Source organism: Arvicanthis niloticus, chromosome 29 (assembly GCF_011762505.2).
Source record: "Arvicanthis niloticus isolate mArvNil1 chromosome 29, mArvNil1.pat.X, whole genome shotgun sequence".
In the NCBI taxonomy this organism is placed as follows: Eukaryota; Metazoa; Chordata; class Mammalia; order Rodentia; family Muridae; genus Arvicanthis; species Arvicanthis niloticus.
In genome coordinates this window covers 20,200,672-20,228,260 of record NC_133437.1, presented here as the reverse complement: position 1 = coordinate 20,228,260, position 27,589 = coordinate 20,200,672, and the positions used below count along the sequence as shown (strand labels likewise).

General features: G+C 44.9%; 1 protein-coding gene across 3 annotated transcripts in view; it reads left to right on the top strand.

Annotated features, from left to right (window-relative positions):
- The window catches only part of Sv2c (synaptic vesicle glycoprotein 2C), a 177,407-nt gene that overhangs the window by 122,394 nt on the left and 27,424 nt on the right, over positions 1-27,589 (top strand). For all 3 annotated transcript variants that reach the window (XM_076927208.1, XM_076927206.1, XM_076927207.1), the window contains exons 5-6: positions 25,806-25,939; positions 26,414-26,503. In XM_076927208.1, the coding sequence (XP_076783323.1) occupies positions 25,806-25,939; positions 26,414-26,503 (224 nt within the window). The remainder of the gene's footprint in view (positions 1-25,805; positions 25,940-26,413; positions 26,504-27,589) is intronic.

Sequence of the window (27,589 nt, the reverse complement as noted above, 5' to 3'; positions counted from 1 at the left end):
AAAAAAAAAAAAAAAAAAAGCAGAAATGCCCAGCAATGGTGGCACACACCTTTGATCCCAGCACGAGGGAGGCAGAACAATAGAATCTCTTTGAATTTGAAGCCAGTCTCATCTACAGAGTGAATCCCAGGATAACCAGACCTATACAGAGGAAAGCTGTTTTGAAAAACCTTAATTAGATAGATAGATAGACAGACGGATAAAACAAAAACAAACTAACAAAACCTTAGAATCTTCTTGCCCCAGGATGTCCCAGTTATCCCACTAGTAAGAGCCGGGCCAGCTAATGTGCCTTGTGGAGTTAACTGGCAGTTAGTGATAAGCTAATAGAACACAGTCCTGAGGAGAGAAGGAAACAACGGCCACCCAACAGCTGTCTCATGCCTTGGTGTGTGTGACAGATGTGATCCTAAGATGTAAATATTTTAACGAGATTATATTTTCCATGAACATGGGCTGTATTTATTTGTGTGATCCCTGTATACTCCTTAATCTAAAATCATTGCTTACGTAAGGCACACCCTCCCTTTCTGTACCTGGGCGTAAACGTGGACTTTGTGAACCATGAAAGAGAAAAGAGAAGATGCACATTCTTCCCGTGAGGGGTTATTTATTACCTGTGCAGTCACTGCACTGTACAGTGAGACTTACCACTGCCAGAGATGTCTTTTCTTCAGACAGCTGTTACGCCCTAGCAGAGAGACTGAAGACAGACATTGAGAGGAAGAAATAATAAAACACAGAAAGTGCATCAATTCTAAGACTGCTTAGAAGGATGGTCCATCTATACAGTTGAATTTCGTATTTAAGTCAATTTAAAATAAACTGAACCAAAGGTAATTTTATTCTTTTGCATTAGAACTCAAAACCATTAAATCACCCAAACCTTAATTTCTAACCATCCCACCGCACCATCGCTGTTAACTTCTAAAATTAAACATGCAAGTAAGAGATAGTATTTTATAAATAAACAAATCAGGTATGAAATGCAAGGCAGGTCTCAGCCCCTCCCTTCCTGCCTGCTGAAAAAGTTTTTGTACATTTTTTTTTTCTCATGCATCCGAGGGTAGAAGTCTAAGTTTGGTACTGGGAGTCATCCTCCTGGATCACTTCCTACCTTAGGCACTGAGGCAGGACCTCTCAGTTGAACATGGGGTTCACCAAGATTGATTAGTTTAGCTGGTTAGCTTGCTCCAAGGATGCCCTATCTCAGACCTCTGATTAGGGTCTGGAATTGAGAGCAGGCTGCCACACCCACCCAGCATTTATGTAAGAACCGGAGATCCGGACTCTGGTCCTTATACTCATGGGCAAGCACTTGATCCACTGAGCCATCTCCCTAGCTGGCACGCCCTGTTTGATGGCCATGAGTATTAGGTGTCTTGAAGGAAAGAAGAAAGGCAAAACTGAAGGAAAAAGAAAATTTCCAAAACCTGCAGTGGGAATGCTGGAGAGTCCATTTGTCTGAATGTTCCTGTTTACCTTGTAGGTGCAACAGAGCTGAGAATAGCACAAGTCTCGTGTCTTTTTGGTTACCTTCAGTTTACTAACAGATGCCAGACAGCTCAAAAACAATGAATAAACCGGAACTGGTTGGAGGATTCTGCTCTAGTCAGTGCATATTTTTCATCTAAGTATAAAATTCATTTTCTGGTGTTTGTTTCAGTTTGCTTGTTTTTATAAATAGGGCTAAGTACCCAAGCATGATCTCGAACTCCTGAGCCTTTCCTCTGTCACATCCCACCAGGTGCTGGCATGACAGCCATGTACCACCACACGCAGCTATGTCAGGGTTAGACAGGTGGCTTGGTTAGATAACGGTTTGCCTCCCCAGCCTGATGACCTGAGTTTGGATCCCTAAAACAAACATGAAAGTCTGGCCTGGCGGCTCCCACCTGTAGTCACAGTGATGATGAGACAGGACACAGAGACAGGTGAAGTCTTAGAAGCTGTGAAAGGGGGAAGCTACATAACCCATGGCAAAATAAGACCAGGATTATTCCAGACCAATAAGACTTAAACCCTGACTTAAACAACAGAGGCACCTGAGGCCTGGGGGTAGGGTGGCCCTGTGACCTTTACATGAATGCTTACACCCTCATCTATATGTGCATTCCTCACACACAAACAAGCACATTAATGTTAAATTAAATCGAGTTCATTAATAATTGAATATCATTTAATTAAATTATTAAACATAAATAGTTAAATCATTATTAAACATAAATAAAAATAAGGTTTGTAACAAAGGTGCAAGAGAGAGCTTACAAATCTCTCTGAGACATGGACATGAAAGCACACATGTCGCCAATCTCCAAGGAGGCTTCTGCCATATGTTACGATTCAAGGCTGATGGCATGATCAAGTCTTCCATATTTGTAAGCATCTTAGGTTAGCTGCCCCCACAGATGTTGTTTACTTTAGAGTCCGTTGTTATTCTGGACGTAGTCACACAAATGAGAAATGCCTTACACCAGATGCAAAATATTTATCATTTTATATCCTCCCGCAGTGGCCAAGTTACTTCAAAGTAAGAAAGAAAGAGGAGGGCATGGGAAATGAGTAACTCAGGGGAAAATGAATGATGTGGCCACATAGCCATTTAATTATCTAGATTGGGTTTGAAAAATATTGTGACATTGTGATTCAGAGCCAATTTGAGAGGCATCTTGATAAGATTTGAGGCCCGAATAATCCTGCCAGTCCCAGCAGCTGCTTCTCTGCGGTCAGTACCATGACTCATTTTGTAACTAATATCCATAACGAAAACGTCAATGACATGGATTCCTCTCTCTGTGAAGATGTGCCTGTGCTGCTTTCTCTGTGGTGAGGTAAGGAATCCCAAGCCTTCCCCTGCCTCAGTCTCTTGAGATCCAAATGTGAGAGGCTGTGCACCAGGCTGGAGCCGCAGTGGACTGGGTTGAATGGAAGGCTTGGCAGAGCCATGCGGTACATAAATCTCCAGAGTGGCAGCCGACCCAGTCAGCCACTCAGCAGCTCAATTTTGTGCCACGATCCCAGTAATGAGATTTCTTTCTGTGGAGGTGGTTTAATGTTAGCACTGAGGCATGTGGCGGCATTTGCTGCACAACTGGGAGGTTCTACTCTGAACACTGGATTTGTGGGGTGTTCTTCTAATTGTCTTCCAAAGCCATTTCCTCTAAAATATAGAGGTTGTGTGTGAAAATCAAATAGTTGGTGGTTTTAAGTTTTATATCTATTTGCCTATTCAGGAGTTACCTCTTCTGTAGAGAAATACCAGCACATACCCAGGCTTTGTTCTCTCTGGTTCATATTTGATTGTTCTTGCTTTTCATATGCTATCTTCATTAAATGTGATCAAGGATCCAAACCGAATAAAACACCGACTGTGTATTGTGTACACACTTTTCATCTCTTACATACACTCACACCAAAAGCACAGTGATCGATGCTTGTTTCTTTTCTTTGCGGACACAGTGACTTAGGGTCCTGCTGTTGGCCTACCTGGCTGCAGTCATTTCCTGTGTACTAATTTCTACCTGCTGCAGAAACATCATGGAGACTCCACGATGACACAGTGTTTCTGAGCCAGCTCTTCCCACAGCCTCTAGATGTCCAGAACATGTGGTACTGCACAAACGATAATGCAAGCGTGGAGAAACAATTACAGATGTTCTTTCTGTGTGAGCCGCATAAACTGGGGTTCACCTGTCCCTGTATTTGATCAATAGCATCACTGTTGACTTTTGGGGTCAGTGTAAGGAACCTGGAATAAAGGAGAGGGAGAGATGCTATTGGCTCGTCTGGCACTGTCCAAAACTGAAGAACTAGATGATCAAAAGTCGAGCTGGTTTCTTGTAGCCACCTTGGCACACCTTCATCCCTGTCTGCATCTCAGTGTGTGGGTATACTCCTTCCCCTTCTGCTTCCTTTTCACAAGGGAGGAGGCAAAGAGGACGTCTTTCCCTTGTCCACAGAAGGGCAGCCATTAGCTTGTAAGTTACTGAGTGGCATGTCATAGGCCTTATGCCTTCATTCCTCAAGCCTTCCCTATCCTGAGCACTTCATACTGCCGGCAGATGAATCATTTGAGAACTGAGAGAAGGCACTCACCTGCTGGGGACTCTGGCAGCAGGCTGAGACAAACTCACCCCCAATTCTTCACCCTAACTCTCCCTGTTCCACACTCACATCCAACCCTCCCCTCCCCAACTTCATGTCCTTTTGAATTTAAAAAAAAAAAAAGATTTGTTTTATTTTATATGTATTAGAGTTTTATCTGAAGTATGTTCCCTGGATGTGCGTCTAGTGCTCTTGGAAGTCAGAGGAGGGTGTCAGATCCCATGGAACTGGAATTACAGATGGTCAGGAGACATCATGTGCGTTCTGGGAATTGAATCTAGGGCCTCTGAAACAGCAACAGGTGCTCTTACACCCTGAGCCATCTTTCCAGTCCCCTTTTTAGTTTTTTAGTAACCCATTGAGTCCAGTGTATTTTTTAGGTTTTTTTTTTTAAATATCCTATATACTGGTTTTCTGTCAGATTTACAGTTATCAAACATTTCCTTCCCCAGAATAAAATTCCTTACTGAACTGGTCTGGCTGGAGCCAGAGATGTTCCCAGCCAGTGTTGCTGATGGTTCTGAAACCAGTTCAGTTTTAGATCCAGACCCACACCTCTGCATCATTTTATCACTGGACATTCACATCTCTTGATCTTAATAGCAAGGGTTTTCTATTCCAGTAACAGGCATCCCTTAAAGACCTGACCTTTCACCTTTAATTTTGTAATATTTACTTTTGTTATTTTATATGTATGAGTGTCTTGCCTGTGTGTGTGTGTGTGTATGATCTCTGTGCATGCCCAAGGAAGCAAAAGACTGAATGGGGTGTGTGCTCTGAATCTGGAGTTTCAGAGGGTTATGAGATTCCACACGGGTACTGAGAACATAAGTCAGCTCCTCTGGAAGAGCAACCCATGCTCTTAACCACCGGACGATCTCTCCAGCCCCCAAAGCAATTTTTTTAAATGATGAGATGTCACAAAGTAGCCTAGACTGGCCCCAATCTCATAATTCTCCTGTCCCAGCATCCTAAGTGCTAGGACTGCAGACATGAACCACTAAGCCCAGGTTCTAACCATTTTTATTCCCTTTGTCTTATTGGGGCCTCCAGACAACAAGGTTACTATTATCTGAGTTACAGAGGAGAGAACAGGTTCAGAAGAATGAACTTAAAAGCACGAGGTATCAGAATTAGGATTGTTAATCAGGCTGACTGCAGAGGTTCAGGTTCTTAAAATAGACTGTCCAAACTCACTAGCCAAGAAGTATATAGTAACAGAAAGTCAAGTTTAGCTCGATGCATGAGAATCTGAGGCAGGAGGATTGTGACTTTGAGGACAGCTTGGACTGCATATAGAATTCTCAGCCAGCTTCAGCTGTGCGACAAGAATACATCTCAGAAAAAGTTTCTTAATACTGGCACTCAAGGGAGGAGGGCTATGTGTTGCAATCTAGCCTGAGCTACAAAGTCGGATTATCTCGAGCAAACAAACAAAAGCAAAACTGAACAAACAAAAGGAAAGTGTATGTTAGGAATATCTGTTGCCTGCCATAAGTGCTGTCCTTGAGTGAACATACCTGAAGCCCAGATGCTCAGCATCGTCAGGCTAGTAACGTGTGTGTGTGTGTGTGTGTGTGTGTGTGTGTTATATCTGTGTGTGTATCTGTGCATGTGTGGTTTATATCTGTGTGTGTATCCGTGTGTGTGTTATGTATCTGTGTATGTATCTGTGTATATGTGTTTTATATCTGTGTGTGTATAAGTGTGTGTGTTATGTATCTGTGTGTATCTGTGTGCATATCTGTGTGTGTATCTGTGTGTATCTGTGTGTCTGGCTGAGGTGGGGGCTGTATGACTGTGGCTGTGTGTGTGTATCTGTGTGTGTGGCTATGTGTATATGTGTGTGGCTGTGTGTCTCTGTGTGTGTGTCTATGTGTGTCTTTGTTTCTCTGTGTGTGTGTGTATCTGTGCCTATGTGTGTCTCTGTGTGTGTATGTTTCCTCTGTGTATGTGTATCTGTGCTTATGTGTGCCTGTGTCTCTGTGTGTATCTGGTGTGTGTGTCTGTGTGTGTATGTGTGTGTCTATGTGTGTCTATGTTTGTGTGTGTCTATGTGTGTGTGTATCTGTGTCTAGTATATATCTGTATGTGTCTGTGTATGTCTGTGTCTGTGTGTCTGTGTGTGTTCTTATGTGTCTGTGTGTGTAAGGTTGGAACAAGTACTAAGAAAAGGTTACCTCTAATAAACAGTAAATGAGTTCTTTGTACCAGACAGTTTTTAATTTTTCTTTAAAGAAAGAGAGTCTCGGTGGAGTCAGTTAGTCCATCACTAAAGACCTGCCTGTCAAGGTCCTTCCAGTATACCTACCTATTTCAATAAGAGTTCAAGACAAGTAATCATTCTAACAGTAATTAGTATTTACCCCTGGATACATACATCAATTGTAAAAAAAAAAAAAAAAAAAAAAAAAAAAATCCTCCATCTCATAGTTTAAAACTACATACTTCTATAAGACTTTGTTTCAAAAATTACCCCTCTTTCATCTCTGTGCCTCGTTTTAAGTGGCTCATGACCACTTGAGAATTGCTGATTTTAGATCCCACTGACCCATCCCCAGAGTAACATCATGGATTTATTTGAAGACATCTTTTGGCCATAAATAGACCTGGCGCTGTGGTGAAAATACAGACGTCCGTTTAGGAATGTGGAGTGGAGTGGTTTCTTCTAGATCTTCCAGACTAGCTGAACATAAAGCTGGGGTCCATTCCATCTGCCCCAGCCCTGGAGTCCCTGCTGGAGGGTGCATCTGCACCCCAGGAAGCAGCCACATTTCAGGTTTATGTCCTTTCTCACACTTCCTTTCACCCCAGAAATCAGAACCCCTGCTGTGAAGATTTTGTCCTGGTGGAATACATGTTTCTCTCTGACTGAATATCACCAAGTCAGAGTCCTCAGCTTCACCCACAGACATAGAATAATGTAGACGCAACCATCCCCATGTACACACGGAATGAAAACAGCCCAACTTTCTTCCTATGTTAAGATTTTTAAATTCCTGCTGCAGGATATTCTCACTGATTTTTTTAAAACCTGAACTGCTCCCCTCCCAAACAGTGAGAAGTAAAGTCACACTGTGTCTTCAGCAGCAGCTGGGCAGAACAGGAACATTAATGTACCTGTCTTCTTCTGTGCTTTGAGGGTGTTTGGGGGATGCTGTGCCCAGAGGCCCAGCTGGAGCAAACCCTACCCTCTCCCTCCTCACGCCTCCAGTTAGCTATCCAGCTGCACTGCTCGCTTGATCTCGGTTCTTCCTTCCCTTACAGATCACCTGATTTCTGTGGGAATCCCCTAGTCCTAATTGTGTGATACATTCAATGGGAAATACTCCGAGCCTGAGCTCTCACCAGACTGTGAGCCAAGATTCAGATTATAAAACCCTCTTAATGTGCACTGAGGGTGGAGTTCAGTCGTGGGGTGTTTGCTTAGCAAGTGTTAGAGGCTGGGTTTGATTCCCAGCGTTGAAAGAGGCGGGTAAATATTTATGAGTGAAGTGTATTGCCAATGGCTATCACTGAATCTGCTCATTAATCGAATGCTAATAATTATACCAAATCCACGATATGATTGTATTTACCTGTAGGTGGTGAAATTGGATGGATTCATTTCTTAAATTTTCTCCTTGCCTCTGTAGTTCTTGTAACCAGAAGCTGCTTCTACAGTGCAAAGAGTCATGATGGGGCGGGGGTGTGGGGGAGTTCCTAGCTGATGCAGTGACTCCAGCCCGTACCCTTCCCTTTCCTCGTGCAAATGCAACTCAGGGTTGACTTGAAGTTTTCCAAAGCCTCTACCTCCTCATTTCAAATCTTTGGACACATGGCCAAGGAATGCATGCCTGTATGCAGGTCGGAGGTTGGCACCAGGATGTCTCCTTCAGCTGCTCTCCACCTTAACCTTGTTTTGAGACGGGGTCTCCCACTGAAGTGGAGTTTAGCTTTTTGGCTAGACTGGCTGGGCAGAAAGCCCCGGGCTCTGTCCGTCTCCAGCCCAGAGCTGCGATTATAGGTTCATGTGCTGCTGTGCCCAGCTTTTTTCTGGGTGCAGGGGATCTGAACACAGGTCTCAGCTTACATGGCAAACACTTCCTCCGCCGAGTTGTCTCCACAGCCCATACTGTGCTTAGACCTCTTAGCACTGTCAAGAAATTCTCTGTTAATCAAAGACATTGCGGTTTTGCCTATTGCTCTGTCCTATGGGAATCAGAGAGGTTAAAAATATTAGCAATCCTTCATCCTATGGTTAAAGACCATTATTAAGTTCTGGAGCTAGCTCTGCTAGTTCCTGGTAAGTCAGATTTCCAACACAAAAATCAAAACACACACACACACACACACACACACACACACACACACAACATGGAGTGGTGCATTCCTTTAGTCCCAGCACTCGGGAGGCAAAGGCAGGAAGATCTCTGTGAGTTTGAGGCCAGCCTGGTCTACATAGTGAGTTTCAGGACAGCCAGAGCTACGTAGTGAGACCCTGCCTAACAAAATAAAAAAAATAATAATAATAAAAGATACAATTCCAGGGACATTAAAGTTTCTGCCAGAGATTAGCAAGATCACAATACTTTGCCTGAGGAGTGATGCTGGCTTATTCTTTCCTGTTTAGCCATTTTTCCCAGATAGTGAATCCTGAAGTATTCCCTGTACTGTGATTAGAATCTTTCCAGTCATTTACAGGCAAGACTAGATGTGTTGAAACCCTCTTTCAACACATCTTTTTATTTCTTATGGTTTGGGATCCGCCCCCCCCCTTCCTGATTAAGTGGGGGAGGGCCCTTTTCACCAACCCTAGTACTAGAGCCAATTTCTAGTTCTCTATCACATGTCAACTGATATATATATACATATATATATATATATATATATGTGTGTGTGTGTGTGTGTGTGTGTGTGTGTGTATGTATGTATGTATATATAGATCAGTTATATATAGATATATATACATATATATACACACACATACACACACACACACATATATATATATATATATTTCTTATTGATGCTTTGTGAGTCTCACATCATGCACCCCAGTCTCACTCATCTTCCTGTCCCCTCATACCTGCCCTTCACCCTTGCAACCTTGCCCCCAAATAAAATACACATGCAAAAAAAGATCAAACAACAACAAAGCACAGAAAACATCTCATCGTGGAAGCATGTGTGTGTGTGTGTGTGTGTGTGTGTATGTGTGTCCCACAATACATCCCTCTGTCCACACATTCTCACTTGCAATCTACCATTGCAATCTGTCATTTTGGAGGTCTCTGGCTTCTGTGGGATCACCAATACTGGATCCTATCGAGTCTCCTCCCAGTTATCCTGTTGTTGCCCTGTGTCATGGAGATCCTGCAGCTTTGGATCAGCAGGACTGGCCCTTTCACACAGCCCAACCATTTGCAGATGACATAGATTTGGGGGTGGGTCAATTCAGAGCCCTGGATCAGCTCTGCTCTCATGCCCTTGGGGCCAGCTCACCTGCAGCCATGCCTCCAGAGCCAGGTCTACTGTGCTGCCCATTCAAGGTTCAAGGCTCCCTCTCCCAAGTGATGCAGCCAGTGAGGAGCTGGACCAACTCTCCCGATCTCACACCTTCAGGGCCCCCTCACACAATCCTTCACCATTAAGGCCAGCTCCAGGGGAGGTGCTCCCGAGTGCTACAGCCAGTGATGGGGCAGGGCTAACTCTCCCACCCTCATAACTCCAGGGTTAGCTCTCAAAGTTACTGCAGGTGACAAGAGGGAGCTGGACCCATGACACTTCATGCCAGATGAGTGGTGGCAGCAAAGCCAGCTCTCCACACCATACTCTTGCCCTTGGGGCTGGCTCACCTGTGCCCCTTGACACCAGGGTCAGCTCTGTTGTGCTGTCCAGGTGAGGCACAAGGCCTACTTTCTGAAGTGCTGCAGCTGGTGTGGGGCAGGGCTAGCTCTCCCAAGTTCCTGACCCTGTGGGTAGCTTTCCTGACCACTGGAGGCTGTGAGGGGGGCATCACCTCTGCACCCATGCCACCCCATGATAGACAAGTGACAGGGCCAGCACTCCCACACTCACACCCTCAAGGCAGGCTTACCCACACCCCCACCACCAGGACCAGCTCCACTGTGCTGCCTGGGTAAGGTGCAGGCTTTGCTCTCCCTAGTGCTGCGGCCTAGTGAGAGATGGGGCCAGCTCTCCCAAGTACTATATTCAATGAGGGGCGGGGCCGGTTATGCACAGCCTCAGCCCTGACCAAAGATCTCCCCATGTTCTCTAGTGGTGATATGAGCCAGGGACATTGACACGGAACCCTGCCACTGTGTAGCCACAGACTCAGACATGGCCCTCAATGGCAGCTCTAGCTGGGACTTCACCATGGCCCAGGTGGCAGGGCTGGCCACTCACAACGGGCTCCTCCTCTCCACTCCTGAGTCTCCAGTTGCATCTCTCTTCATAATGCCCAAGCCATTTCTCATTCTCTCCCACCTGACCACCACATCCTTACACACTGTGGTGGCTTCTGCTGCAGGCTGGCCGTGTATCTAGAAAGCCCCTGGGTGACATCCTCCATCCGTACTTTGTGGTGTGACAGCAATCAAGTGTCTATGGCCCTCCTATGCCATGCTCTGGAGGGCAGGTCTGTGGGTGGCATGGCAGTCCACAGGTTTCTGTCTGTCTTTCTTCTCCTGCACTGTGCTGCCTGGATTTGATTTGATTTGATTTGATTTGATTTGATTTGATTTGATTTGATTTGATTTGATGAGTCCTGGGCATAAAGCTAGGATGAATAAAGACTGTCATCTGCTCTGCCCCTGACTGATATAAGAACAACATTACCAACAAGATGTATCATTGCGCATTACTGGGGATATGTATGTATGTATGTATGTATGTGTGTATGTATAGAGATAGAGATGACAGAGATAGAGATATAATGATCTAAAACCAGATAAGGGGGGAGCTAACATGCAAAATTCCCACTTGAAAAAGTATCTGTTGTCATTTCTCCTGACAGTGTATGCTTGGCCTGTAGAGTCTCAGAAGGAAGGTAGATCCCAGGCCTCAGAGCTGGAAGGCAGGACCTGAGGTCCCAGGGGAAGGTGTGTAAGATGGCAGCAGCTGGGTTAGCACAAAGACTGGGAAAATGATGGCGAACCAGAGGAGAAGAAGATGAAGAAGAAGAAGAAGAAGAAGAAGAAGAAGAAGAAGAAGAAGAAGAAGAAGAAGAAGAAGAAGAAGAAGAAGAAGAAGAAGAAAGAAAAAAAAAAAAAACTACAGCAGCTTTCCACACCCTGACTTTCACATTTAGATCCACAAAGCCTGACCTACTTTGAAGGACCCCTCAGGCTTACAAGTAAAAGCTATCAAGAGGAGGCTTTTAGTGAGCCTAAAGACCCAGGAAGGAGAGGTGGGAGTGGGGAGTCTTGTGAGCTCAGAGTGCCCTCTGGTGTTGGTTAAAGTTGGTTAAAGCTCGTCACCACTTACTGTTCCTTAGAACACCCTGCAGGGACGCACACCACTTAGCCTTGCGGGTCTTGTCTCAGGCTTAGCTTTATCAGAAGCTCTCTGTTGTAACTTCTGAATATTCTGCCCAGTCAGGGGCTCCTGTGTAGACTTAAGGGAGAGGAACACAGTGTTCAGGAAGATTCATTTCGCAGCAGGAATCCTTTTCGTTTGGTTAGCTATTTTTTTATTTTTCTTTTTTTCTTCTCCCTCACTTGTGACACAGGCTCACCTCCTTAACCAAAAAGTGCTCTGGAAATCAGCAGATATCAGCGTGACACCCAAGCTGGCCCCAAAAGGAGATCCCCCTGCGTCATCTTCCTAAACTCTGAGGTTACAGAGCTCAGCCACTGTGCCTAGCTTGCCCGGGACAGATCTTGCTTGCTCTCAGAGCTTTTCAGATCTGCACCCCCTCCCACCCAATGTCAAATGGCTTCTCTTTTGGACCTTCCTAGAAACAACAAACGCTGCTTCCTCACAGTGGGACTTTCTGTCCTCTGAATTACATTTGAACTCCTGCCTACCTCCAGCCATTGAACGGGACCCAAAACCTTTCTTTCTTTTTCTTCTCCGGTCTTCTTCAATCTGTGCCTATATCAAAGTGTGCCTCCTACTTGTTTTTAACTTAGGCTAGTTGTCAAACCAGGCATTTGGAACACTCGGAAACCCGCACAAGCTCTGAAGTGCCCCACACTTCACAAACTACCAGATTAAGCATAGACATCGTTTCCTTATTGGTTAACCGACTGAAGATGAAGCGGGGGGGTGGGGGGGGGAAACGGGGTCCTCTTGAATAAATCATAGGAGCCTAATGGAGCACAAGCTGGAAGAAAGGGAGCCTTGATTGCGGGAAAGGGACCTTAGGGTTCAGGCTCATCAAGTCGGTTAACAGGACAGTCTTACCTAACCCTTGCAGAGAAGAGAGGTCAGTGTGATAGTTTCCTCAATTACAATAAACGTAGAACCTCACATAGCCCAGCCATTCTATTCCTAGACCACAAGAAACTGAGCGCAGAGGCACAAAGAGAGGTGCTTTTACTATGTTCATAGCACCATCAGTCATCTTAGCCAGAGGAGAGGCACAATCCACAGGGCTGTGCATCTGCATCCTGGCAGATGAGCAGATTGCACATGTTCACACGTGGAACATTATTCGCCGTACATAGGAAGTACGCTCTGAAGTCTACTACAGCTCAGGTGACCCTAAAGACTGTGTAAAGGGAAGTAACTTAAGCACGAAGGCTTGCATGGTCCCACTTATATGAAGTGTTGTGAATAAGCAAATCCGTGCAGACAGGAAGTGGAAGAGGTTAGCAGGGGTTAAGGGTGGTAAAGCAGACAGACTTTTGGGTAGAGGAAAGGGTTCTGGTGATGGGTAGAGGAGATTTCAGACTTGTAGTGACACTGAATTTCACACAAAAAGATGATTGAATGGGAAACAGATCCACTCTATAGATCCACAGTGAGAATAAAGCAAAGCAACGAGCAAGTTCCTTGCCCAGGACCACACAGCTAGTCAGCGACCCAGGCCCATGTGATGCTACTGAAGCTAAAGCTATGCATCCTCTCAGAGCTGCTTGCACATTGACAGGTAGCATCAGCATCTTTGGGATCTTGCTGGCCATTGGAGGTTATGTATCTGGTAGCAGACTTCCCAGTAGGATGGGTACGAGTTTCTTTCCTTCTTGCCTCTGTTTGAAAACAAAGCATCTTTAAGCCCCACTTGCATAGTGGATAGACCTAGGGTCCTTTACAACAAGCTTTCTCAGACTATTGCTATCTTGGTCTGGTCATTTTTGCTCAGGGCTGATGGTAGAGATAGCATGCATTGAATGTTCCACAGCATCCCTGGCCCTACCCACTTGAAGCCCTTCTTCCCCAAGGTCATGGCTATCAAAAATGTCTCCAAACATTGCCAGATGTCTCCTGGGGTACAGTTAACAGATTTAGCAAATGCGAGATGCTTGGTTAAATTTTAATTTCGGATAAGTAACTTTTTTTAGTATAAGCATATTCCATTTCAGACAAATTCTTATGCTGCCTTTCTCAATTAAAAAAAAAAAAAAAAGGGGGGCTGGAGAGTTGTCCCAGGAGTTAAGAGCACCTACTGCTCATGCAGTGGAACCCAGCTCCCTGTCAGACAGCTCACAACTACCCGAGACTCCAGCTCCAGGGGATCTGATGCCTCTGTGGGTACCTGCACTCAGGTGCAAAGACACACAGAAAGAGAAGGGGAAAGGGAGGGAGAGGGGATAAGAGGGAGAGAGAGAAAAAGAGAAAGAGCTTTAAATTTTAATTTTTAAGAATTCAAACAATATCCTGGATTTTATCTGTCCACCCTATCAAGATTGTTGGTATACAAAACGAAATGACGTAAGGGTATGCAGCACACAGTGGGTGTATTATTAAAACTCTAAGAATCTTGATTCTGCTTCTCCCATGTCTCTGCCCAGACTTCTGGTCCTTTTCCAATATGGTGATCAGTCGGGTAGCCTGGCCTGAGGAGAAAGGAGCACACATGTGAACCTGAAGTGCTGGGAACTAGCCTGCCAGCCAAAGCTAGCTTCCATCACCCGAGCCAGGGCATCGGCCTGCCTGTGCCGCTACAGTGATTTGTTGCTGTGGGCTCCCTGAGTTATTAGATCATTTCTCATAAACAGCAGTCTGCGATGCGAAATGAAAAATGGCTGCATCAATCCCAGACTAAGTCACTCTGGGTTGGATTTTTCTGGCGCCATAGCCTCAGGATGCACTAGGACCAATCATTTTCACAGCTGGTTGCAGCCAGAAACGCCAAGATTAATGGCTCTCATAGTCAACCTTTCAAGAGAGCAAAGGTGAAATTCTACTCTGGGTAGAGGCTGGCTATCGAAAGAAAAGGGAGAGGAGTGGAAAGTGGAGAAAAGCACTTGCATGTCTAGTGCAAGGCCATAAATCAGGGATGGGCAAACTGAGTCTGTCTCCGCAACCATTTAATTGATTTAGGTCACTAAAGCTTCCCTTCAGACAATCTGAAGGACGCATGCTTTTAGATGTGTTGGGAGACCTGCCCCTCAGAGGTCTGTATTGACTTGCTGACTCATGAAATTTTTTAGCTTTCTAAAAGGAAGACTATTATGTGCTTGAAAAAGTATTAGCTATGTCCATAAGACAATAAATTCATTAATGCCTAAGGAAGTCCATTTTCCACATAGATCACACTGAGATAGGACAAGCTTAGTCACGGCTCAGGTGAGGAGCGGAGAGAAGGCTGGGGAGCAGGCCTCCAGTCAGCAGCACGGCTGAGAAAGCTTCCCTCCTCTGCTTGGTTCTGACAGTAAGCTTTCATTGACCACCTCCGATTTATCCAACTTCTAAAACGGTGCAAGTTTGTAGAAAGATGCTCTGAAATAAGGTTACAAGAGGCATTTGGGGTGTGCCTAGCTGGGTTGTCCGTTAACGGATAAATGGGTGCAGTGAGACATTTTTGTGGCTTTTTTGTAGCACTCCACAGAAAGGTTCTTATAGTTGACTTGCTTAGTTTAAAATCTCTACTAGTTCACAAAGCTAAACTATCACATGTTTTGTCTTCAATGGCAATTCAACTAAGCATAGTTTTCTACATTCCCTCTCCCCACCACTGGTACGGGCTGCCGATGGCCTCTGCCAACCATCAGGGCAGGAGGAAGCATTCTAGCAGAGGCATGAACTGGGTCTTGATTTCATCACAGGCATGTTGTTCCATTTCTAGTGATCGGCTGTTTGTGCTACTGAACCAGATATCCTGAAGAATGCAACTACAATCTAACACAACAGATGGAGGACATCCAGTAAGGGTGTATAAGATACAAAGAACGTCTTCAACAGCCCTGACCCTGTGTATCCATGGACTCTGAACCCAGTAGCTACAGAGCAGACATTCTTCTTGATCACTCAGAATAATTTTAAAATTGGACCACATGCTATGCTATAAATCAAGCTGCAAATATTTTAAAAATCTATCAAGCATGCATTCTTATCACATTGAAATTAAACTAGAAATAGATGTTTTGAGAAAAATTCATGGGTTTGAGAATGAGGAAACATAATAGACATATTGCCAAATAAATTACTGTCAGGGCCGGAGACACAGCTGGGTTGGTACAGGGCTTGGCTTGCTAGCATGGGGAGCTGAGTCTGATCAGTGAGAACACGCATGTAAAAAGCCCAGCTGTGTTGGTGCACGCTTGTATCCCAGCACTGTGAGGTTGGAGACAGGCAGATTCCTGAGACTCGGTGGCCAGCCTATCTTACTATCGTGTTTAACAAGTTCTAAGCCAGCCAGTGAGAGACCCTCGTGTGTGTGCGTGTGTGTGTGTGTGTACATATATATGTAACAAGTAATAAGTACTGTAATATATTATATATAATACTATTTTATGGTATATGTATATATAATATATGATATATTAATTATATATCATATGTCATATCATATATCATATATTAGACATACACATACATATGGTGGGTGGCTTCTAAGGAACCACACCTGAGGTTGACCTCTGTTCTAAAGACACTGGCACATGTCACACACACACACGCATACACATGCGTGCACGGACATGCACACATTCACAAACAAATCACTTGGAATGTTCTAGACAAATTGATTTTAAAAGAACCCAATAATGAGTTCTTTATTATTTAAAGAAGCATTTGTTGAGTTACTAACTTCATACTAAAGATAAACAAGACTTGGTGCTTTCCCTCACACAACAGACAACACATGGATTCTCACTGGCTTTCAGTGTGGCTTTCTTCTATGTTGGGCACCTGCTAAGGGCTGTGGAAAAACACGGGCTACCCAGGTAACTGAGTATGAGGAGAAGACTCCTTATAGTACATCAGAAAAAAACATTTACAAAGGAAATGCCTACTTGGCTAATAGAAGACTGAAGTTTAGGAGTCTTCTGGGTTAGCTGGAAGGGAGGATTGGCCTAGATATCACTTGGGAGGGACCTGACAGCTCTCCCAGTCACTAGACCACAGACTGGAACATGTGTTGGCAGACTGGATGGAACATGTCTATACTGGCAGGCAGTACACACCTGTAATCCCTGTTCTCACGAGGCTGAAGCAGGATGGTAGGTCTGAAAGCCAGTGTGGGCGGTGTATCCAGATCCTGTTAAATAAAACAAAAACAAACAAACACAGAAGATGGAGTGCATTGGCAAAACCAAAACAAGACAGGAAAAAAAAAAAAAACAGAAAACAGTGAAGGCTTGGAAATGCGCTTGTTAGAGAAAAGCCTGGAAGGGTGAGCAAGGGCTCCAGATCCTTTAGACTGTGTGGACTCATCCTGAAAGATTTCAAGCTAGTGAGGTATATAATGTGATTTTTGCAAAGAGATTTATCTGTATGTTACAAGTACGAGTGTTTTGCTCACATGCATGTGCGCTGTGGATATGCATGGTGCCTGCAGAGGCCAGAAGAGGGTATCAGATCCCCTAGAAAGCTGCCATGCTAGGAACTGAACCCAAGTCCTGTGCAAAAGCATCCAGTGCTCTTAACCACTGAGTCATCTCTCCAGCCCCCTGTGATCTAATTTTTATAATCCAAAATTCTCTTGATGATCTATAAAAGCTAGAAGAAGCCAGCTGGAGTCTGCGAAGTCTAGTAGAGAAGCAGGAGGCAAATTACTTAATCTTGGTCAGTCATAAGGGATTGGAAGGCCAAGCACTGAAACCCAGAGGCTCCCTTTCAGCTGAAGCCCATGGGCTGATCCAAGGCTCGAGGTCTCGGGGCAATATCTGTAACATGCATACGTAAATGTGCCATGAGCAGGCGCAGCTATGCAGATCTGAACCAACTGCGTCCTTGTCTAGTAAGGTGGCCCAGGAAAGGTGTGATGAGAGGGAAAAAGGAACACGTTTTGGAAAATCACAAAAATAGAACTGCGTTGCTCAGTGACTGACACCATCAGGGGGGAAGAGAACGGAGGCTGCCCCCACACTTCGGGTTCAGACGTTTCTCTGCACTTCAACCAATCATGAATCTCAGCATCAACTGCTTCCCACAGCAGACAGAAACTTCTCTGGCCAAGGTTGAGAGTAATCTATAGGTTCAGATATAAGTACTTAGAAGCAGTTTGACAATAAATATGTGTCTACTTAGCAAAATAACAGTAGTGAGTACCCTCACCATATCTCTGGGGTCTGTATCCTCCTGGATCATAGGCCTCTGCCAGGTTAACAATGACAGGCTTGTATTGTTTCCCGACAAGCAAGCCTCAAGGACAAAGAGAAACTAGCTGGCTACCCCACAACATCCATGCCCCTATTCTATCAATGGACACATCTTTCCTGGCAGGTCAGTTATTACAATACTCAGAGCTCCACACTGGGTAGACACATGACAACTCCTCTCTCCTAGTAGCCTGCAGAGCACGCCATAGACCTACCACCATAAAAGCTATGCAGCAGGAAGGAAGGGTTTTAGGTCAGTTCCAGATTGACTTGTTTGTCTGTTTGGTTTGTTTTTGAGGGGTTTTGTTTAGTATGTATGTCTGAGCACTGTATGAATGCAGTACCTACAGAAGCCAGAAGAGGGCGTCAGATTCCCTGGGGACTGGAGTTATAGATGATTCTTACCTTCTATGTGAGTGCTGAGACTTGAACCCTAGTCCTCTAGAAGAGTACCTAGTGTTCACGTTAAGTCATTTCTCCATACCTTCCTCTCCCAGGTTGATTTCTTTATGTCCTAAATCCAATGTGTGCTGTGTTGGGGATTTCTGGGGCCTCCTTGGGAGTTGTCTCATGCCCCATACTGAGAATTCATTTAATTTGGGCCAGATGCGGTGCCACACACCTTTAATCTCAGCACTAGGGAGGCAGAAGCAGATGGATCTCTGTGAGTATGAGACCAGCAGGAGATACTTAATGAGACCCTGTTCAAAAAAAAACAGTAATAATAGCAATAACCCATATCTTCTGGGCATCCACCCATCGGGATATCTGTGTTCAAACTCCTCTTTTTATTTATTGTATTTTTAATTATCTTACAAAGTGGATTTCCATAAAAGTTTTGCATGCAACCTTAGCTTTGGTTAAATTACCCCAACTTCCTTCTTCAATTTCCCACTATCCTCAACTCCCCAAGACTAAAAGGTCAGTCCGTAAAACCAGTTCTCTTTCCTGTGCAGACACAGGGTTGTCTCTGGTCCTTTCTCCTGGGTCCCCATAGGTCCGCACTGTATTTTCAAGTTCACATTGAGCGCAGTCAGAATCCATGCCATTTCCTGAGAAAATGCCAATGTTGAATAATGGCACCTCTGTAATTCTAGCTTCCCTTTCCTTCCTCCAGGCACAGAGTCACTCAAAAGTCAAAGGCTTAGGGGCTGTGATTTGTTTTTTCATTTTAATCGAGAAGCAATAAAAGGTTATGTAAAGTTTACAAGTTAGCGAAGTAATGTCAGAAGAGGAAGCTGCCCAGGAGCGACCTCCTCCCACCCTGTGTAACCACCCAAAACAGCACAGTCCGTCTCCAGACCACAGCTTTTCTAGAGCAGAGGATATGTTTTATGTGCATATAAAAATGAAGTCATTGCTCTTCACCCTGTTGGGTGGGGGGAGCTTCTCTCTTTTCTACTTAGATGTTTTCCACATTCCCTCAGGAAGATCTGACACGAGAATGATTTTTATCCGATGGCTGGCTGCCCCCGTGTATCTCCCAGTTTGCCCACTAACCTCATTATTTATTTATCTTCCCATCTTTCCTTCTTTTGATACAAAGAAGACATGAACAGCTCTGAGGGACTGCGCAGCTGCAGGTAGTTAAGCCTTAGCATCACAGATGGCGTTGGCTGCCCAACAACCCGAGTCGCTAGCCAGAGATTCACGTTCACGTTTTACGCTGGTTGTGTAGGTTTTATATTTCAAGCCCGTGACGCGTTAAGGATATAAATTTTTTATTTCTGTAGCAATAATATCAGAAACTCACCTGACCATTCCCCCTGCCCCACATTCTCACTGCAGAAAATGAATTTTGAGCTCCCTTAAGAGAATTTTTGCTGGTCTGTGTCTTGTGATAGATCAAGGTGAAAACACGCAGATGATTTATTTCTTAGCTATTCAGACTTGGCGTCCTGTACAATACTGAAGGGTTTTGTTTGTTTGTTTGTTTGTTTGTTTTAGTACATTGGATCTCAGTCTTGCATCTAAAATCTTCCATCTTGACAAAGACAGGTTTTTTTTTTTTTTTTTTTCAATATAGCATAAGTAGTTACCAGAAAGCAGGTCCTCACACTGGATACCAAGCTATCAGGGCTTCCAGGATAAAGCCTAGGGAAAATGTACAAGCTCTGTGTGTCTTATACTTTGCCTGTATTCCTTGAACAAGAGGCAGTTGGAAAGACAGATGAGGAGGCAGGCACAGGGCCCTGTAGCGACAGCAGGGTGAGGCTGGCAAGGGCCTTGGTTATTATGCAAGATCCGTCCCTCTTTCATTTATTAGCACCACCCTGATCAGAGCCAAGCTATAACAGCCTTCTGTACCGCCCTAATTGAGGTCCTCCCTTGCATGGAATTTACATTATCTGTAGATAAATCCCACAGCATGACATTTTAATGAGGATTTATCAGAATCCAAAGGACAGTTAGAAACATCAACTTTGCAAAAATCATTTTTTAAGACAAAATAACAATAAAGGTCGCAGTGTCAAACGGTGAGGCTCGGTTTCAGAGAACCCATTTCACTAAGTGCAGACATGTTGAAACGCACAGCCCGTTTTCCTGGTGGAATGGGGTTTGACCCCACAGTCCTCTTCTTTGCCCTGCTTTGGAGATTGTTCTGAAGGGTTTGCAGAGAGCTTGCATTCAGATTTAAGCTTCCTTGAAATGGCGCTCAGGAGAACTGAGCTGCGATGGCAGTCAGGGATTCCGTCTTTCATGTCTTTTCGTCTTTAATGCACAGTATGGTGTTCTAGATCATAAGGTCATTTCTCAATGCACGTGTGGGTGTCTGCCATCCTTCTCAGGCCCCGGAGTATTTCTATGAGTCTTTGACTCCAGTAGACATATCATGGGAGGAGGGGCGTCCATTTCCCTTGCCAGGACTCCTCCCACTGCTCCAGGACACTCCCCCCTCTCTCCGGGTCAGTCAGTTATAAATAGGTAAAGGGTAACCAGTTTAGGATGGCTGTGCCTACTTCATAAGCACAGGCTTTAATTCTAACATTGACATTGTGAATAGCTCAAAATGAGGAAAGGAGTTTATATGGAGAGAGTTCTTGAGAAAAGTCTCCTGAAGACACCCGAGGGCTCTACCCTGTCTGCTCCCTCGTCTGTCTTCCTAACCTGGTCCAGAATGAGTCATAAGGTCACTTGTGTTTCCTAAAGAATCCGCCTCCCCCTCTGGTCTCTACCTGCCCTGGAGTGAGAAATCAGCCTGGTAATCCACGCCCAGGTATGGAGGCTAGCTCTCCAGGCCACGGGACGCCGCGTGTGGAGACTGGCACACACGGGTGCTGTAAGTGTGAAGACGAGCAAAAAGGAAATGTGGAGATCACTAGGTTTTAGGGAGAGCAAATTAAAAGATAATGACAGTTATTAGTTATCTATCAGGAGAAATAAACACATTTTAGAAGACGATAGTGGGAAGGCTTGGTACCAGTCAGAGATGCAGTACACTGAACATGGCAATGCAGCCTCTGTGGAGACCAGGTCAGTCAGTGTCTTCCTATATCATTAACCAGATATTTGAGGGCAATGAGGTGTCTCATTTGCCATTGAGCCTAAGGACCCGAGTTCAATTCCCAGAACCCACACAGGAGAGAGAGAATACAAGTGAGTGTTCACAGGGACACACAATAAATAAATAAATAAAGTAATAAAGTGATAAAGTGATAAAAATTTTACAAGTAAATCCAAACAAACAAACAAACAAAAAAAACAACAACATGTGATTCAAGTGTCTAAGTTTATATTTTAAAAAACAAAACTGATGCACATAAAATCCCCCGTATAAATGTCCATAGCAGATTTATTAATAAATACCCTAAACTGAGAACAGTCCTTAACCCACTAACATCCATAACAATTTGTATGAATCCCAAATGTGTCATACTAAGTGTAAGAACCACATTCACAAAGTTATATACCGTCCAGGTATGGTGATGTGTGCCTGTAATCACAGCACTTGGAAAGGCTGAGACAGGAGGATTGTGAACTCAAGGCTAGTCTGGGCTGTACAGCAAGACCCCATCTCAAAAAGCAAACATCTGCCCCATGGTTCGATTCCATTAGCACTGCATTCTGAAAAGACAAAACTATTACGACGGAGAAGAGATCAGTGGTCACCAGGGGCCAGGCTGGAGGAAGAGTAGACCCCAAAAGGACAAGCGGTATCAGAGGGTGTCTTGGGGGTGACAACACACTGGCCAAGTTCGTAGACATATGTAAATACATTTTTTTTTTTTTTTTTTTTTTTTTTTTTGGTTTTTCGAGACAGGGTTTCTCTGTGTAGCCTTGGCTGTCCTGGAACTCACTCTGTAGACCAGGCTGGCCTCGAACTCAGAAATCCGCCTGCCTCTGCCTCCCAAGTGCTGGGATTAAAAGCGTGCGCCACCACCGCCCGGCTGTAAATACATTTTCATAGACAAATATAAATAAATTTTCATAGACACATTTAAATACGTTTTGCTCTACGTGCATCAACAATATGAATCAAATCTGTCTTGCTATATAGTGTGAATTTGGAGAAAAAAAAGAGAAAGGAGGGAGCATAAGAAGAAAAAGGAGGAGGAGGAGGAAGAGAAGGAGGAGGAGAAGAAGGAAACAGAGAGAGACAGAGAGAGAGAGAGACAGAGAGAGACACAGAGAGAGAGACAGAGAGAAAGAACAAGCCCGAGAACCCATGATCTTGGTAACCTGTAGTGATTTTTCATGTATACACACACACAAGCACCTCCAGGACTAAGGAGACTGGGGAGACACTGGCATCACATGCACATGAAGCTGTGGAAGGCTTTCATGAAATACAGCAAAGTGCCCTGACTTGCATTTTAAAATTTAACTCCTAACAGGCAAGGCAGCTGTTACGCTCTGGATATGAAGTGTCCCCATGGACTCACACGGGACCTTTAAAAGGCAGGGCCTCACTGTGTGTCTTGCTGGGACCAGGCCTTCTGGGTTAGTCCAGACTGGTTTCCACCTAGGTTCCCTATCTACTTCCAGGCTGCAGCAATGGCGGACCAGTTGTCTCCTGCACCTGGGGCCACAGCCTAAGATGCTCCCACTGCCTGTCTCCAGCCATGAGCCTAAAGAACTCTTTCCCTAAGTTGATCTGTCAGGAGTTTGTCACAGCTATGAGACAAACAACTAAGACACCGACTCATGGGAGTTTAATAGAACACACCTACAGCTACTGTGGTCTATGTCATTCCCAGCTCTTCTACCAGTCCCCTCTATGCTTTTCTTTCTTTCTTTCTTTCTTTCTTTCTTTCTTTCTTTCTTTCTTTCTTTCTTTCTTTTTTTCTTTTTTTTTTTTTTTTTTTTTTTTTTTTTTTTTTTTTTTTTTTTTTTGGTTTTTCGAGACAGGGTTTCTCTGTGTAGCCCTGGCTGTCCTGGAACTCACTCTGTAGACCAGGCTGGCCTCGAACTCAGAAATCCGCCTGCCTCTGCCTCCCAAGTGCTGGGATTAAAGGCATGCGCCACCACTTCCCGGCATGCTTTTATTTTTTACTATAATATATATATATATATATGTATATATATGATGAGTACACTGTAGCTGTCTTCTGACACACCAAAAGAGGGCATCGGATTCCATTACAGATGGTTGTGGGCTACCATGTGGTTGCTGGGAATTGAACTCAGGACCTCTGGAAGAGCAGTCAGTGCTCTTAACCACTGAGCCATCTCTCCAGCCGCCCCCATGCTTTGACTAGTAGCCCCTCCCTACATCTTGAAAGGCAGTAATACAGTTCCTTCAAATCTCTCTTCCCCACTGTTCCCTTCTACCCTGTATCTTACCTTTCTTTGTTTCCCTCTGTGTGCTGATTGGTCATTTTCGTCAGGTTGACAGGAGTTAAAGTCATCTGACAAAGGAAGCCTCAACTGAGAAAATGCCTCCCTCAGACTGGACTGCAGGGGAGACTGTAGGGCATTTTATTGGTTAGTATTGATTTGGGAGGGCACAGCTCACTATGGGTAATACCATTCCAGGGCAGGTAGTCCAGGATTGTATGAGAAAGCAGGCTGAGCAAGCCTTGGAGCAGGCAGTAAGCTGTGTTTCTTTGTGGCCTCAGCTTCAGTTCCTACCTCCAGATTTCTGCTCTGACTTCCTTTCCCAGTGGCCTGTAAGCTCTAAGATGAAATAAGCCTTCTATTTTCATGTTGCTGCTGGTCGTGGTATTCATCACCGTAATAGAAAGCAAACCTGCGACTCCCCTGCCTGTCTTCTTTCTTAGGATGCTTACATTGCTTTCGGCTCCCCTCAACAGTACTGGGTATCCTCTTTCTCTGGGGAGCCTTGCCTTAATAATAGTCGTGACACCCCCTCGCCCCCATGTGGCTTGAAACATCTGCATTCTCAGGTTCTGGAGGTTGGGGTGAGAACCTTTGATGGGGGTGGGATCACTTTTCCATGGAAATTTCCATGGAAATTTAAATTGAACTCAGCCACTGAAATCTTCTTCCTCAGTGTGGGGAGTAACAAGGTTTAGAGTTCATTAAAGAGAGTCTTTCTACAAAGCTCGGAAATCACGGGAAATGAGAACATTATGGTCTCTTTGTTCTGCCATAGAATTTCTTCTGCAGTTTTAGATATGTGAGCCTTTTGAGTCTAGGCAATATAAAATATCGAAAGTAATCGTGCTTCCCAAAAACTAATCGTGTGATTAATGAAGCAACCCACTTAGTCTCCCCATATTAAATTTTCAGAGCAAAACTAACTCAAGATTAATATTGCACGCCACTGGTGTGGACACCACTTGCCGACAGCACATGTTGTCACAAGTCTGGGTGCTGGTGTGGGATTCCAACTTGAATCCTGGCAGTGAAGATTTTGTGACTTCAGCTTGTGGAAGGAATTATGTCACTTCCAGAGACTTCCAGGAGTCCCACAAAGGACAAATGTACAGTTTTGGGGAGGAGACATAGACTACTCACTTTTGTTCACAGAAGCCTTCTAATCACCATGCTTTGCTGATGACTGGCCTTCTGCCTCACACAGTTCACCGGTCCCTCTGTGGATCGAGCGCTGGCCTCAGTTAGGTTGGATGTGCCTTGTTCTCCCTTGGGAAAGCTGGCTGAATTCTCCTTTCATTTCACATTCATGCAAACGCCAGTTCCCGAGGGGATTTCTGTCTGTATCCCACCGAGACTGTTCTTATTATAGTATAACAAAACTTTCGTTTTTATAACGTCCCCTGGGATTTGCCTTGCTATTCCCTAGGATGCCTGTGAGCAGAGATAAAAGTCCTTGTTTCTGATAAGGACACTGCGAAGTCAGCTTTCCCCACAGACAGCCCTTTAAAGATGCTCTAATGAAAGGACAGTTTACAGTGTTGTAGGAACTGCAAAACTAAACCAGTAATACACACACATTGGCGTCTCTGCGCCTCAGAGGCCAACGTGGGAGGGCTGTGAAGATCTGGGGAAGAGGCAGGAAGAGGCCAGGAGCTCAAAGCATCCAGGGCCACACCACTCCTCCACCTGTCCAGGAAAGGGAGACAGGAGGGAAGGAAATTGTGTCCTATTCAAACCTAGTTGGGAAGCAGGTGTGGTAACAAATGTATAATCACAGCAGTCAAGAGGAGGCAGAAAGATTATGAGTTCAAGGCCAGCATGGGCTACATTTAAAAAAAAAAAAAAAAAAAAAAAAAAAGCCTGCCTGAATCTCACCCCCAAACCTGGTTGGGAACCACTGAGGGCCATTTCCTGACAGGCAGATGGGAAAGAGTGAAGCATGTTCTGTAGATATGAAGAGAAGACACCCAGCGCGGTGGCGGGAACCCCACGTGTACCCTCTGCTTAGATTGTGATTCTTTTGATTTGGGGCACCTCTGTCCTCAGCACAGCCCATGGTGATGGAGGAGGGGGTCTTAAATTGACCGGGCCGTTGTAGCTATTTACAGATCCATTTACCTTTCTGTGGACGGTAAGCCTGATGAATCCCTGAGGGGCCACACCACACGGTGACTGGTCCAGCTAGAGGGTACGGGAGCTCACTGTCACTCCTCTGTTCTTTTCCAGGGTGGAGCTTCAGCATGGGCTCGGCCTACCAGTTCCACAGCTGGCGTGTCTTCGTCATTGTCTGTGCCCTCCCGTGTGTGTCCTCTGTGGTGGCCCTCACCTTCATGCCAGAAAGCCCTCGGTTCTTGCTGGAGGTACTGCCTGTTGTTACAAAAGCACAAGGGGCCCACGTACACTGGAAAGGCTTCCTTGCTGTTTCCAGGAAATCGTGTCTGCCTCTTTGGGAGGTGCCTTCTCCCATCCTACCATGGAATTTTGAAGGGTTTGGTTTGGTGGAGACATCCGGTAGGCAAAGGGGTGTATAAAAGCTGTCTCACGATTAAAAGCACTCATACTCTTCCCTAAGCAAATAGCTTTCACTCAGTGAGGGGGGTATTGCTCCCTGTTTAATAAATGAAGCGTTATTGTCCACAGGTAGTATTTCTAGTTGAAGGTACATTTTTTGAATTACAGCTATATAGTGGTACCCTCAGCCTGTGTGCTTCAGTGGAGAATAGGATGGCTAAACGCATCTGCACGATTACCTTCCTGTGCTCTGAAATCCCAGCAATTACTGAAAAGCAAAGCCTATAAATGCCCTAGCCTCTGACTGCCTCTGTATTTCTTAGGTGGGAAAACATGATGAAGCCTGGATGATTCTGAAGCTAATTCATGATACCAACATGAGAGCCCGGGGCCAGCCAGAGAAGGTCTTCACGGTGAGTCTGCTCCTCAGAGAATCCTTGAGGCCAGAGCGCAGGAAGTTTTCTATAAGGAGCAAGACTTTTATGGCCTTGCCAGCCATAGAGTCTTTGTCACAACTACTTAGCTCTGTCCTTCCAGTACAAAAGCAAGCATCCATACAGAATGTTTTAACCACGGGCCTTGACTGTGTTCCAATAAAACTTTATTTACACAAATAGGCAGGGGGTTACGTTTAGCCCAGAGACTACCAACCAACTCACACCTATCTAAAACTCCAAGCCTCTGTGTTTGGTTAAATAATACTAAGCTGAGAGACAAAGTTTAACAGAGAGACCACAGTTTAATCTCAGATTTATTATTCCTGGCTCAGTACCAGAGGCCTTGGTTGTAGGGATCTCACCGATAGATTCTCTTTGTCTTATTATCAGAGAAGACTGGGGTCTCTGCCCTGTCAGGCCACTCCCCTGCCTCAGCTGATACTTGCTTGCACCTACTGCTTAACCACAAAATTCAGGGTAACACTGGGTCTCTTGGGTAAAACAGATATATCTGAGTTTAAAAGTTAGTTCCATTACTGGATTGTCTCATGACCTGAGCAATAAGACCACACTCCAGCTTCTTATCTACAGGATAATTAGAATACCACAGTACTGAGAGTGTCCAGTGTTTGTGTGTGTGTTGGGGGGGGGGGTCTTTCTTCAGCCACCACAGTGTTGTCTCTACTGAGTTTTCCAAAGTGCCAGGGATTCAAACTCAGGCCCTCGTGCTTTAGAACAGCACGATTACCTGCTGAGCCATCTCCCCAGGTCCCAGATGACTTCTCTTTAAACCCCATGTGTTCTCTTTGGCTGGCCTCAGCTGCTTCCTACATCTTGGCACTCATCTTCAAGAAGCCTAAATGTTTCTCCATTGCCCAGCACACTGTCTTCTCTCCTACACATAGGTGTTCATGACTTGGTATTCCTCCCTCTTGGTGTTTCCTCCACAGTTCCCACACTTGGCAAGTAGCATCCTTCTCTGTCAGTCTCTGACCAAATCCTGGAGTCCAGGACGCCTTTTCTCTGCCAAGTCAAAATGGATGTTGTGACTATAGTTTCCCT